Source organism: Mobula hypostoma, chromosome 6, assembly GCF_963921235.1.
Source record: "Mobula hypostoma chromosome 6, sMobHyp1.1, whole genome shotgun sequence".
In the NCBI taxonomy this organism is placed as follows: Eukaryota; Metazoa; Chordata; class Chondrichthyes; order Myliobatiformes; family Myliobatidae; genus Mobula; species Mobula hypostoma.
The window spans coordinates 66,403,072-66,416,674 of record NC_086102.1 but is presented as its reverse complement, the minus strand read 5'-3'; the positions used below and the strand labels follow the sequence as shown (position 1 = coordinate 66,416,674).

Genomic DNA, 13,603 nt, shown 5'->3' with positions numbered 1-13,603 from the left:
CCAGAAAACCAGGTATGATTTACGGAGGGCTATTTCAAGGGACAATTTCGAACGAAGTTGGAAGTGATATCAGATGCACAGCAACTCTGGCAAGGTCTGCAAGACATTACTTCCTACAAAGTGAAACCCAGTAGTATGAATGGCAGCAATGCTTCACTACCAGATGAATTCAGTGCCTTCTATGCACGCTTTGAAAGGGAGAACACAACTACAACTATGAAGATTCCTGCTGCACCTGATGACCCTGTGACCTCTGTCTCAGACGCCGATGATAGACTGTCTTTAAAAAGAGTGAACCCTTGCAAGGCAGAAGGTCCCGATGGAGTACCTGGTAAAGCTCTGAAGACCTGTGCCGACCAACTAGCGGGAGTATTCAAGGACATTTTCAACCTCTTACTGCTATGGGCAGAAGTTCCCACTTGGTTCAAAAAGGCAAGAATTATACCAGTGCCTAAAAAGAATAATGTGGGCTGCCTTAATGACTGTCGCCGGGTAGCACTCGCATCGACAGTGATGAAATGCTTTGAGAGGTTGGTCATGACTAGACTGAACTCATGCCTCAGCAAGGACCTGCACTCATTGCAATTTGCCTATTGCCACAACAGGTCAATGGCAGATGCAACTTCAATCGCTCTGCACACGGCTTTAGATCACCGAGGCAACACATACACCTATGTCAGGATGCTGTTCATCGACAATACCTCAGCATTTAATACCATCATTCCCACAATCCTGATTGAGAAGTTGCAGAACCTGGGCCTCTGTACCTCCCTCTGCAATTGGATCCTCGACTTCTTAACCAGAAGACCACAGTCTGTGAAGGTTGCTGATAACGTATCCTTCTCGCTGATGATCAACACTGGCACACCTCAAGGGTGTGTGCTTAGCCCACTGCTCTACTCTCTGTATACACATGACTGTGTGGCTAGGCATAGCTCAAATACTATCTACAAATTTGCTGATGATACAACCATCATTGGTAGAATCTCAGGTGGTGGTGAGAGGGTGTATAGGAATGAGGTATGCCAACTAGAGGACTGGTGCTGCAGTAACAACCTGGCACTCAACATCAGTAAGATGAAAGAGCTGATTGTGGACTTCAGGAAGGGCAAGATGAAGGAACACATACCAATCCGCATAGAGGGATCAGAAGTGGAGAGAGTGAGCAGCTTCCAGTTCCTGGGTGTCAAAATCTCTGAGAATCTGACCTGGTCCCAACATATCAACGTAGTCATAAAGAAGGCAAGGCTGTGACTATACTTTATCAGGAGTTGAAGAGATTTGGTATGTCAACAAATACACTCAAAAATTTCTATAGTTGCACCATGGAGAGCATTCTGACAGGCTGCATCACTGTCTAGTATGGAGGGGCTACTGCACAGGACCGAAAGAAGCTGCAGAAGGTTGTAAATTTAGTCAGCTCCATCTTGGGCACTAGCCTACAAAGTACTCAGGACATCTTTAGGGAGCTGTGTCTCAGAAAGGCACCGTCCATTATTAAGGACGCCCAGCACCCAGGGCATGCCCTTTTCTCACTGTTACCATCAGGTAGGAGATACAGAAGCCTGAAGGCACACACTCAGTGATTCAGGAACAGCTTCTTCCCCTCTGCCATCGGATTCCTAAATGGGCATTGAACCCTTGGACACTACCTCATTTTTTTAAAATACAGTATTTCTGTTTTTGCATATTTTAAAAAATCTGTTCAATATACACAATTGACTTGTTTGTGTATTATTATGTTTTATTTATTATTTTTTTCTCTCTCTCTGCCGGATCATGTATTGCATTGAACTGCTGCTGCTAAGTTTACAAATTTCATGTCACATGCCGGTGATTATAAACCTGATTCTCATTCTGATTCTGATTACTCCCCATGCCATAAGCTAGTGAGGCGAGAAAGAGTTAGATGGTACAGTTATATGTATGGCAAAGGAGATGATGCCGAAGGACAGGCTTTGGATACATAGACCAATGAGCTCTCTTCTAGGACAGGTGGGACTTTTACAAGATGGATGGGTTGCACCTGAATTGAAGGGAAACAAATATTTTGATGGGAAGACTTACTAATGCTGCTTTGGAGGGTTTAAACTAGTCTGGCAGTGGAGTGGGAAGCAAAGCAGTAATGTGCCAAATGGGAGAGCTGAGGCTAACATAAGCTTTGAGCAAGCAAATGTATTAAATTGAATAGACAGGGGCTATACAGAGGTTAAATGATGGACAAATTTCATTTATTTTAATGCAAGAAGCCTGACAAGTACCAGAGAAATCTGTGGCACAATTTGATACATGGGACTGGAATATTATTGTTACAAAAAATAATTAGAGAAGTACAGGACTGGCAAGTCAATGAGGGACAGATGCTCAGACATAATAGAGGAAGAAGGGGACAACGTTTTTGATTAAGGAAAATATCATGACAGAATTTAATGAGGATATTCTTGGGGATCCAGCTGGCTATGTGGGTGAAACTGGGAAATAGCAAAGAGATCATTAGGATTATATTATCAACCACCCAATATTTCATGGGAATTAGAGGAGCAAAAGTGAAGGAAGATTCCAGATAGCAGTATGACTAGAAGGATTGCATTAGTAGGTGATTTCATCTTCTCTCATTGAGACCACCACAGTGCAAATGTCTTGGATGGGGCAGATTTGTTAAATATATCTGGGAAAGTTTTCTCAAACAATGTGTGACCCCCTCTGACACTACTTGAGGGAAGGCAGTATTGGACATCCTACCGGGAAATGAGGCAGGGCAAGTGATTGAAGTGTCAAAGGGGGAGCAGTTGAGGATCGGTGATCATAATTCTACTTGTTTTAAAATAGTTATGGAAAAAGGTAGGACTGATCCAGAAGCTATCGTCCTAAGTTGGCCATGGTTAATTTTGACAGCATTAGACAGGAACATGCAGAGGTTGATTGAAGGAGGCTGGAGAGATCGGAATTAATTTTATTATTACTGACATGTTGTGAAAATTGTTATTTTGTAGCTTAGACAGCATGTTCCTATTCAAGTAAAGGGCAAGACTGGCAGGACTCGGGAACACTGGTTGATGAGGGATATCAGAGCTCTCGTCAGGAAAAAGCAGGAGGCATAGGCAGCTTGGATTATGTGAATCCCTTGCAGAATAAAAGAGATGCAGGAGTACACTGGACACGAAATAGCTCTTGGTGATAAAGGTAAATCTTAAAGGATCCCTTAAGTATATTAATTGCAAATGGCTAACAAGGGAGAGAATTAAGAATCAATGTGGTTGTCTATGTACGGAGCCACGGGATGGATAAGGTCTTAAAATGATGTTTCTCATCTGGATTTCCCAAGGAGGGCATGGAAACTAAGGAATTCAGGGAGCTGAACAGTGGTGTCTTGGAACATATCCATGTTAGAAAAGAGGAGGCTCTGATGCATACGAGAGCACTCTAGTAAAGCATACTAGAGTGGATAGATTTCTGGGTCCTGACCAAAGGTATCCTAGGACATTGTGGAAAGTTTGGGAAGAAATTGCAAGGGCCTTGACAGAAGTATTGACATCATCTTCAGCCACTGGTGAGGTGCTGGAAGACTTGGAGGATGCATTCTGTTTTGTTTTCATTTTATAAGAGCTGCAAGGACACGTTAGGGAATGAATAGAGGAACCTTGGCGTTTAACTTAATTGTTCACTAAAGGAAGATACACAGGTAGGTAAGATCATGAAGAACACTTTGGACATGCTTGCCTTTAGCGGTCAGGGCATAGAATTGAAACATAATTGGATGTTGTTTCATCTTTACAAAAACACTGGTTGGGCCACACTTAGAGTATTATAGGCTGTTTTGGTCACTACGCTCCATGAAGGAAGTGGTCATGCTGCTGAGAATGCAGAAGATATTATCCAGAACGTTGCCTGGAAGAACGGCATGTTCCCTCTAGTTTGTAATGACCAATGTGCACAAAAATCTTGAGGTCTGCAATTGTTTGCCCAGTGACAAAATGTGCTCACTGAATTTTTAACTAGAAGTAAACCTGAAGCTATTCTATAAACTACCAAGTCCAGTGTGTTGTTCATTGTTTAAAAGAAATAAAATAGCTGCCAATAAGAACTTTAATCACCTCTGGCTTTCATTGTTTTTGCTCTCGTTCATCTGCACTTTCACAAAACATATGTAGCAGACCTGTGGTGGGTAAAGAAGGATTTTCTCACCAGAGCTTTTGGTCATCGTCCATATGTGACTTGCTTGCTACATGATGCTTTGAAGAGTCAAGTTTCCAAATATCACTCCACTTCTTTCCACTTGCAAATTTTCTAGCAACTTTTGCATTGCGACAATATGCACAACTAACACCAGTTTCAGTATTGTACATAAGTATAGTGCCTATAAAAAGTATTCCCCCCCCCCCGGAAGTTTTCAAGTTTTATTGTTTTACAACATTGAATCACAGTGGATTTAATTTGGCTTTTTTTTGACACTGAAACAGACCTCTACAAAGTGATCTAAATTAATTACAAATATAAAACACAAAATAATTATAACTATATAACAATTACAGCACGGAAACAGGCCATCTCGGCCCTTCTAGTCCGTGCCGAACTAGATTGCATAAATATTCACCCCTTTAACGCACCAATTTATCACTGATGCAGTCAATTGATTTTAGAAGTCGCATAATTAGTTAAATGGAGATCTTCTTTGGAGACATATGTAGTCAAGCTGTTTCAATTGACTAATAAAAATACACCTCTATCTGGAAGGTCCAAGTCTGGTGAGACAGTATCCCAGCAAAAACTACACCAAGCAATTCTACAAAAAAGTTATTGTAAAGCACAAGTCAGGAGATGGATACAAGAAAATTTCCAAGTCACTGACGATCCCTTGGGGTACAGTTAAGTCTATCATCAAGAAATGGAAAGAATATGGGACAGCTGTAAATATGCTTCAAGCAGGCCGTCTTCAAAAACTGAGCGACTGTGCAAGAAGCGGAATAGTGAGGGAGGCCATCAAGAGACCGATGACAACTCTGGAGGAGCTACATGTTTCAGTGGCTGAGTTAGGAGAGACTGCCATACAACTCTTGCCTGGGTGCTTCACCAGTTGCAGCTTTATAGGAGTGTGGCAAAGGGAAAGCCACTGTTGGGGAAAAAAAAAACAGCTGGAGTTTGCCAGAAGGCATGTGGGAGATTCAGAAGTCAGCTGGAAGAAGGTACTATGGTCTGATGAAACCAAAATTGAGCTTTTTGGCCATCAGACTAAATGCTATGTTTGGCAGAAGCCAAACACTGCACATAATCAAAAACACAGCATCCCTACTGTGAATCATGGTGGTGGCAGCATCATGTTGTGGGGATGCCTCACTGCAGCAGGACCTGGAAGGCTTTTGAAGGTAGAGGGTAAAATGAATGCAGCAAAATACAGGGAAATCCTGGACGAAAACATGATACAGTCTGCAGGAGAACTGCAACTTGGGAGAAGATTTGTTTTGCAGCAGGACAGTGACCCCAACCATAAAGCCAAAGCTGCACAAGAATGACTTTAGAAACAACAAAGTTAATGTTCTAGAGTGGCCAAGTCTGAGTCCAGACCTCTATCCAATTGAGAATTTGTGGCTGGACTTGAAAAGGGCTGTTCACTTATGATCCTCATGCAATCTGACAGAGCTTGAGCAGTTTTCTAAAGAAGAATGGGGGAAAGATTGCAGTGTCCAGATGTGCAAAGCTGATCCACACAGACTCAGCCTGTAATTGCTGCCAAAGGTGCATCGACAAAACACAAATTGGAAGGGGGTGAATAGTTATTTATGCAATCAATTATTTTGTGTTTAATAATTGTAATAAATTTAGATCAATTTGTAGAAATTTGTTTTGTCTTTTGACATGGAGGAGTATTCTGTTGATCGGTCTCAAAAAAAAAACAAATCCACTGCTATTAAATGTTGTAAAACAATAAAATATGAAAACTTCCAAGAGGGGTGAATACATTTTGGAGGCACTGTTTGTTTCATAGCTGAACATTCCTGACCTCATGAGCTTTCGGTGTAGCAGTTTCTACCGTTTCATTAAGCCATTCTGATTTAAATGAACTAGCAGTTCTTCTGCGCCTCATGCCCTTTGCTTCTTTGGAATTCAAAATAGTGAATCAATAATTTCTTCAATAAAAACAGTATAAATAAACCAGTTCTAAAATCTGCGAACAAATCGTCACAAACTCCACATTGTCAACACTGTCCGCATCAGAAACCAGTAAAGGAAAGGTGGTTGTGCATGATCGTGAAATAGGCTAAACATGCCAATGAGATGGAGGGTGACAACCTTTTGTGCGCAGTTTAAATTCCTTGGTGTGCTAGTAGCAAAAGATGTGTGCGTGCATACCTAGAGGGAAGATTGCAGAGGGTTTATGATATAGGGAGAGACTGGATTATTTGAGAAAGTTTTTCCTGGAGCAAATAAGATTGAGAGATTTTCTGATAGAGAATATATTAATTAATAAGAAGACAGTGCAGGTGTGCAGAATCTTCTTCATGGGAGGAGTATCAATAACAAGGGGGAATAGTTTAAGGTGGGTGGAAGGAGTTTCAAAGGAGATCTGAGGGATATATTTTTACCCACAGAGAGTACTTGATATCTGGAATGTGCTGTCAGAGGAGGTAGCGGAATGTCATTCAATCCTCATGTTTCAAAGATATTTAGACAGGAAATCAAATAGGCAAAGCATTTAAGGATTTAAACAGCAAATATTATTTGTACAGATAGGAAGGAAAGTCAGTGTGTACCTGGTGGGCTAAATGTCTCTGTGATTCTTCTGCCACCATCACCAGCTGCGCTCCCAACACTTGCAAAAGTTTGTACTTTGCAAGACCATTAAAGGCCACCATTTTTGACTTTCAAAAGATCGGTGTTTTGGGGATAATTCTATGCAGTGTGCACAATTGATACGTAAATGCTGCCACTACAACTAAGTAAGTACCCAACATATATATAATGGAGAGTATAATGAAGAATTGATGCTCAGATGAAGCTACCAGTTATTGAGATGTAAAGTTATTATTCAGGCAACCCATCAGCACCTTTCAGTGGATTCTCCTTGTGAGATGACTTTTAATTCTGAACAAACTGTTGCATTATTTAAATAATCTCATTAGTGACCGAAAACAAATAGCACTTTGATTGCTGAGTAACAGCAACTAATGTTGCTTAGTAACAGCACGATGAACAGCTAGAACTTCATTATGTTTCCATGGAATTCTGGATTGTACAAAGTGTTTAACAGAGGAACTGTGCTGAAAGATGAATGTGAGTTGTGCAGTTCTGTTCTGCAGAGGTTGTTGGAAAAATTCTGAATTAATTTATGAACGCAAACAACAGGAATTCTGCAGGTGCTGGAAATTCAAGCAACACACATCAAAGTTGCTGGTGAACGCAGCAGGCCAGGCAGCATCTCTAGGAAGAGGTACAGTCGATGTTTCAGGCCGAGACCCTTCGTCAGGATCTCCCCCTCCCCCTCCCACTTTCAAATCTCTTACTAACTCTTCCTTCAGTTAGTCCTGACGAAGGGTCTCGGCCTGAAACTTCGACTGTACCTCTTTCTAGAGATGCTGCCTGGCCTGCTGCGTTCACCAGCAACTTTGATGTGTGTTGCCTGAATTATTTTATGGTTGATTTGGGGCGCACTCTTGATGCACATTAGGTACTTATCTTGACCTCGATCTTCTGTTGTCTTTGAATATTGTTTGACAAATATTTTAATTACTGAGAAGCTTTTCTTTAATATAAACAAAATTTGAACAGACCTGCAATCCTTGGAAAATACCTGGGGGTTGGGGGGTGGCGGGGGGAAACTGTTGCAAGTATCTTCCTGTTTGAGTGGTGAGATGCTAGTTGTAAAGTATTAATTCACTTGCTTTAATGGGGTTAAATTTGGAAAAAAATTAGGACAAGTCAGGTCAAATAGTTTCTCTAAGATTATTTCACACTATGTTGAAATCTCCTTCATCAAAACAGAGAATGTTGTCTGCATTCAGCAGGTCAGCTTCTGAAAAAAGTGACATTTCAAGTCTGAGACTTCTCTGACTTGAAGAATTAACCCTGTTTCTGATTTTCATCATCTTTCTTACATTATTGATTTGTAAATCCATTTCAAGAGAAACTGCTCTTCTTAAATAAGAGTTGCATGTGTTCACACGTAAATGGGGGAAGCAACAGTGGTTTCGCCTTTGGCACAGAGTCTGGCCCTGTGGCTCAGAAGGGTAGGGAAAGGAAGAGGATGGCAGCAATGATAGGGGACTCTATAGTTAGGGGGTCAGACAGGCGATTCTGTGGACGCAGGAAAGAAGCACCGATGCCTCCCACGTGACAGGGTCTGGGATGTTTCTGATCGCGTCCACAATATCCTGAAGCGGGCAGCAGAACAGCCAGAGGTCGTGGTACATATTGGTACCAATGACATTGACAGGAAAAGGGAGGAGGTACTGAAAGCAGACTACAGGGAGTTAGGAAGGAAGTTGAGAAGCAGGACCACAAAGGTAGTCATCTCGGGATTACTGCCTGTGCCACGTGACAGTGAGTATAGTCATAGTCATAGTCATACTTTATTGATCCTGGGGGAAGTTGGTTTTCGTTACAGTTGCACCATAAATAATAAATAGTAATAGAAATAGAGTGAGGTGGAGGATAAATGTGTGGCTGAGGGATTGGAGCAGGGGGCAGGAATTCAGATTTCTGGATCATTGGGACCTCTTTTGGGGCAGGAGTGATCTGTACAAAAAGGACGGGTTGCACTTGAATCTCAGGGGGACCAATATCCTGGCGGGGAGGTTTGCTAAGGCTTTTGGGGAGAGTTTAAGCTAGGATTGCTGGGGGGGTGGGAACCAAACTGAAGAGATGGAGGAAGAGGCGGTTGGCTCACAAATAGAGAAAGCTTGGAGACAATGCGAGAGGGAGGATAGACAGGTGATAGAGAAGGAACGCGCTCAGACTGATGGTTTGAGATGTGTCTATTTTAATGCAAGGAGTATTATGAACAAAGCAGATGAGCTTAGATCGTGGATCAGTACTTTGGAGCTATGATGTTGTGGCCATTACAGAGACTTGGATGGCTTGGGGCAGGAGTGGTTACTTCGAGTGCCAGGTCTTAGATGTTTCAGAAAGGACAGGGAGGGAGGCAAAAGAGGTGGGGGCGTGGCATTGTTGATCAGAGATCGTGTCACAGCTGCAGTAAAGGAGGAAGACATGGACGGATTGTCTACGGAATCTCTGTGGGTAGAAGCTAGGGACATCGAGGAACAGATAGGGAGACAGATTCTGGAACGGTGTAATAATAACAGGGTTGTCGTGGTGGGAGATTTGAATTTCCAAAATATATCAATTGGCATGTCCCAGGAGCAAGGGGTTTAGATGAGATGGAGTTTGTTAGGTGTGTTCAGGAAGGTTTCTTGACACAATATTGTCCTGTGTGACGCCAAGCAGAGCGACCGGACGGATGATGCTAATGAGAGAGATGACGGAAGACAATAAGAAACATTCAAAATGCTAATGAGAGAAGAGAGAGATTAATGAGAAAGAAACACAATTCAGATATTGACAGACCGTTTGCTTTGAACCTGAACTGTTTGAAGTTTGATGGACAGGTGATACCCCAGCAGGGGGATAAAAAGAGCAGGGTTGCTAAGGCACGACACGCCACGAGACCCTGGAAAGAGCTGTGTGCCCCCACAAGTTGGTGAGAGTTTGGAGGACCGGTTCGCAGGAATTGGACAGAGGCTCACAGGGTGTAAAGGTATGATCGATGGGAACCTGGGGTGTGTGTCCGCCCTTGCCTGGGTGCCGGGTTCACCGCGGAAGAACGATCGTATCCGGAACGGAGAGGTCACAGTCGGTGACCACAGCGGGATCAGAAGACATCAAAAGGTCTGCCCGAAACCAACTGCATCTCTCACTCTCTCTCTCTCTCCCCCCAACGATACAACAACAGCGATTACTTCGAACTGCACTGAACCGAACTGAACCCTGCTTCACATTTTACCCCTAGACTGCGATAGAGCTTGGTTGATTCCTATTACCCTATTTCTGTGTATATTTGTGTGTTATCATTGCTAACCTGTTACATTTATATCCTTGCGATTAGTGTACTGTATTACTTATTTCTTTAATGAAAATTTATTAGTTCCTAGTAATCACAGACTCCAACGAGTGTTCCATTTCTGCTGGTTTGGCAACCCAGTTACGGGGTACATAACAATATGTAGATAAGTCTACAAGAGGAGAGGCTGTACTTGATCTGGTATTGGGAAATGAACCTGGTCAGGTGTCAGATCTCTCAGTGGGAGAGCATTTTGAAGATAGTGATCACAATTCTATCTCCGTTACCATAGCACTGGAGAGAGAAAGGAACAGGCAAGTTAGGAAAGCTTTTAATTGGAGTAAGGGGAAATATGAGGTTATCAGGCAGGAGCTTGGAAGCATAAATTGGGAACAGATGTTCTCAGGGAAACGTACGGAAGAAATGTGGCAAATGTTCAGGGGATATTTGCATGGAGTTCTGCATAGGTACGTTCCAATGAGACAGGAAAAGGATTGTAAGGTACAGGAACCATGGTGCACAAAGGCTGTTGCAAATCTAGTTCAGAAGAAAAGAAGAACTTACAGAAGGTTCAAAAAGCTAGGTAATGGGAGAGATCTAGAAGATTATAAGGCTAGCAAAAGGGAGCTTAGGAAAGAAATTAGGAGAACCAGAAGGGGCCATGAGAAGGTCTTGGTGGACAGGATTAAGGAAAACCCAAGGCATTCTACAAGTAAGTGAAGAGCAAGAGGAAAAGACCTGAGAGGATAGGACCAATCAAGTGTGACAGTGGAAAAGTGTGTATGGAACTGGAGGAGATAGCGGAGGTACTTAATGAGTACTTTGCTTTAGTATTTACCACGGAAAAGGATCTTGGCGATTGTAGGGATGACTTACAGCGGACTGAAAAGCCTGAACATGTAGATATTAAGAAAGGGGATGTGCTGGAGCTTTTGGAAAGCATGAAGTTGGATAAGTCACCGGGACCTGACGAGAGGTACCCCAGGCTACTGTGGAAGGCGAGGGTGGAGATTGCTGAGCCTCCGACGATGATCAATAGGGATGGGAGAGGTTCAGGAGGATTGGAGGGTTGTGGACGTTGTTCCATTATTCAAAAAAGGGAGTAGAGAGAGCTCAGGAAATTATAGACCAGTGAGTTTTACTTCAGAGGTTGGTAGGTTGATGGAGAAGATCCTGAGAGGCAGGATTTATGAACATTTGGAGAGGCATAATATAATCAGGAGTGGTCAGCATGGTTATGTGAAAGGCAGGTTGTGCCTTATGAGCCTGATTGAATTTTTTGAGGATATGACGAGACACATTGATGAAGATAGAGCAGTAGTTGTAGTGTATATGGATTTCAGCAAGGCATTTGACAGTGTATTTCATGCAAGGCATATTGAGAAAGTAAAGAGGCATGGGATCCAAGGGGACATTGCTTTGTAGGTCCAGAATTGGCTTGCCCACAGAAGACAAAGAGTGGTTGTAGACAGGTCATATTTTGCATGGAGGTCGGTCACTAGTGGTGTGCCTCAGGGATCTGTTCTGGGACCCTTTCTCTTCGTGATTTTTATAAATGACCTGGATGAAGAAGTGGAAGGATGGGTTAGTAAGTTTGCTGATGACACAAAGGTTGGGGGTGTTGTGGATAGTGTGGAGGGCTGTCAGAGGTTACAGTGGGACATTGATCGGATGCAAAACTGAGCTGAGAAGTGGCAGATGGAGTTCAACCCTGATAAGTGTGAGGTGGGCATTTTGACAGATCAAATATGATGGCAGAATATAGTATTAATGGTAAGACTCTTGGCAGTGTGGAGGATCAGAGGGATCTTAGGATTCGAGTCCATAGGACACTCAAAGCTGCTGCACAGGTTGACTCTGGTAAAGAAAGCATATGGTGTATTGGCCTTCATAAATCGTGGGATTGAGTTTAGGAGCCGAGGGGTAATGTTGCAGCTATGTATGTAGGACCCTGGTCAGATCCCACTTGGAGTACTGTGCTCAGTTCTGGTCACCTCACTACGGGAAGGATGTGGAAACCATAGAAAGGGTGCAGAGGAGATTTACAAGGATGTTGCCTTGATTGGGGAGCATGCCTTGTGAGAAAAGGTTGAGTGAACTCGGCCATTTTCCCTTGGAGCGACGGAGGATGAGAAGTGAGGTGTATAAGATGACGAGAGGCATTGATCATGTGGATAGTCAGAGGTTTTTCCGCCAGGGCTGAAATGACTAGCATGAGAAGGCACAGTTTTAAGGTGCTTGGAAATAGGTACAGAGAAGATGTCAGGGGTGAGTTTGTTATGCAGCGAGTGGTGAGTACGTGGGGTGGGCTGCTGGCAATGGTGGTGGAGGCGGATATGATAGGGTCTTTCAAGAGACCCCTGGACAGGTATAGGGACAGGTAAAAAAGAGGGCTATGGGTAACCCTAGGTAATTTCTCAGGTAAGGACATGTTCGGCATAGCTTTGTGGATTGAAGAACTTGTATTGTGCTGTAGGTTTTCTGTGTTTCTGTGTTCTATCTTTCTAAATGCTTGATCTTTCTTGGCAAGTTTTTTAAAAATTGCTGGTCTCCAATATTTAAACATAGAATACATGAATATTCATATTGAACTGAGATTCTTAATTTTTTAATTGCCCAGTGATGAAAGCTTGTTCACTACACAAGTGTTACAGTCGTTCTGTAATAACTGATCGTAACTGCTGTATAGAGTTATCATTTTGAAGATTCCCAGTGGAAGTAAATCTTAAGTGTGAAATCAATTTCTAATTCTTACCTAAACTTACATTTCATGAAATTCCATTATTTCAAACCTGCAACAAACTTGATGTGGGGTTGAACTGGAAGTAGCTCTTCCCTTATTTTATTCAAATTTCAATTTTACGGAGTTTGGTTCTTTATGAAACTATTGAACAGTTCCTGTTAAATGGTGTGTGAACAGCTTTTTGTTCTTATCTCTCTGGCTAGGCTGGTGACTCCTGGTTGTGCTTTACAACCATCATCTCAACATAAATTAGCAGGCTTTCCAAAGTAATGGCTTGATTGTTTAAAACCTTTATTGGTTAAGTGAGAGTTTTTGAAACATCTATTTATGTAATCTCCAATAATTGATTAGCAGACTTCATAGAGTAAATGTAATAAAGCCCTACAGTAGATCAGGAGCAAGTGTCTAAACATGCATTTGGTTTGGAGTACAGTGAATGGATATGTTTCTCCTCTCCTGTATTTCATTGCAGGGCAGATTTTGAGAAGGAAGGTACTTTTGGCTGAATGTAAGAGCTTCCCCTTACAAAGTACAATCATTTTTGTAGTGTTCTGTTCTTCATCTTACAGCAAGCCAAGGAAGAAGTTACACAGAAGGAGATGAAGGTGAAACTTCTGAGTGACGCTGTTAACAATTTCATAACAAAGGCTCCACCTGTAGCCCATGAAGCTTTGAAGTCTGAGCTGGACATGCTGACGGGCAATTACCAGCGGCTCTGCAGCAGACTAAATAGAAAGTGCAAGACTCTTGAGGTCTGTTCCTTGGATTTTCAGAGGCTATTTGATAGAGCAGGGCACTAAAAATAT

The 13,603-nt window shown here is 42.4% G+C and overlaps 1 protein-coding gene across 9 annotated transcripts in view; it reads left to right on the top strand.

Annotated features, from left to right (window-relative positions):
* Window positions 1–13,603, top strand: part of dmd (dystrophin) — a 1,998,855-nt gene that overhangs the window by 835,832 nt on the left and 1,149,420 nt on the right. For all 9 annotated transcript variants that reach the window (XM_063050913.1, XM_063050911.1, XM_063050907.1 and 6 more), the window contains exon 26: window positions 13,367–13,549. In XM_063050913.1, coding sequence (XP_062906983.1) covers window positions 13,367–13,549 — 183 coding nt within the window. The remainder of the gene's footprint in view (window positions 1–13,366; window positions 13,550–13,603) is intronic.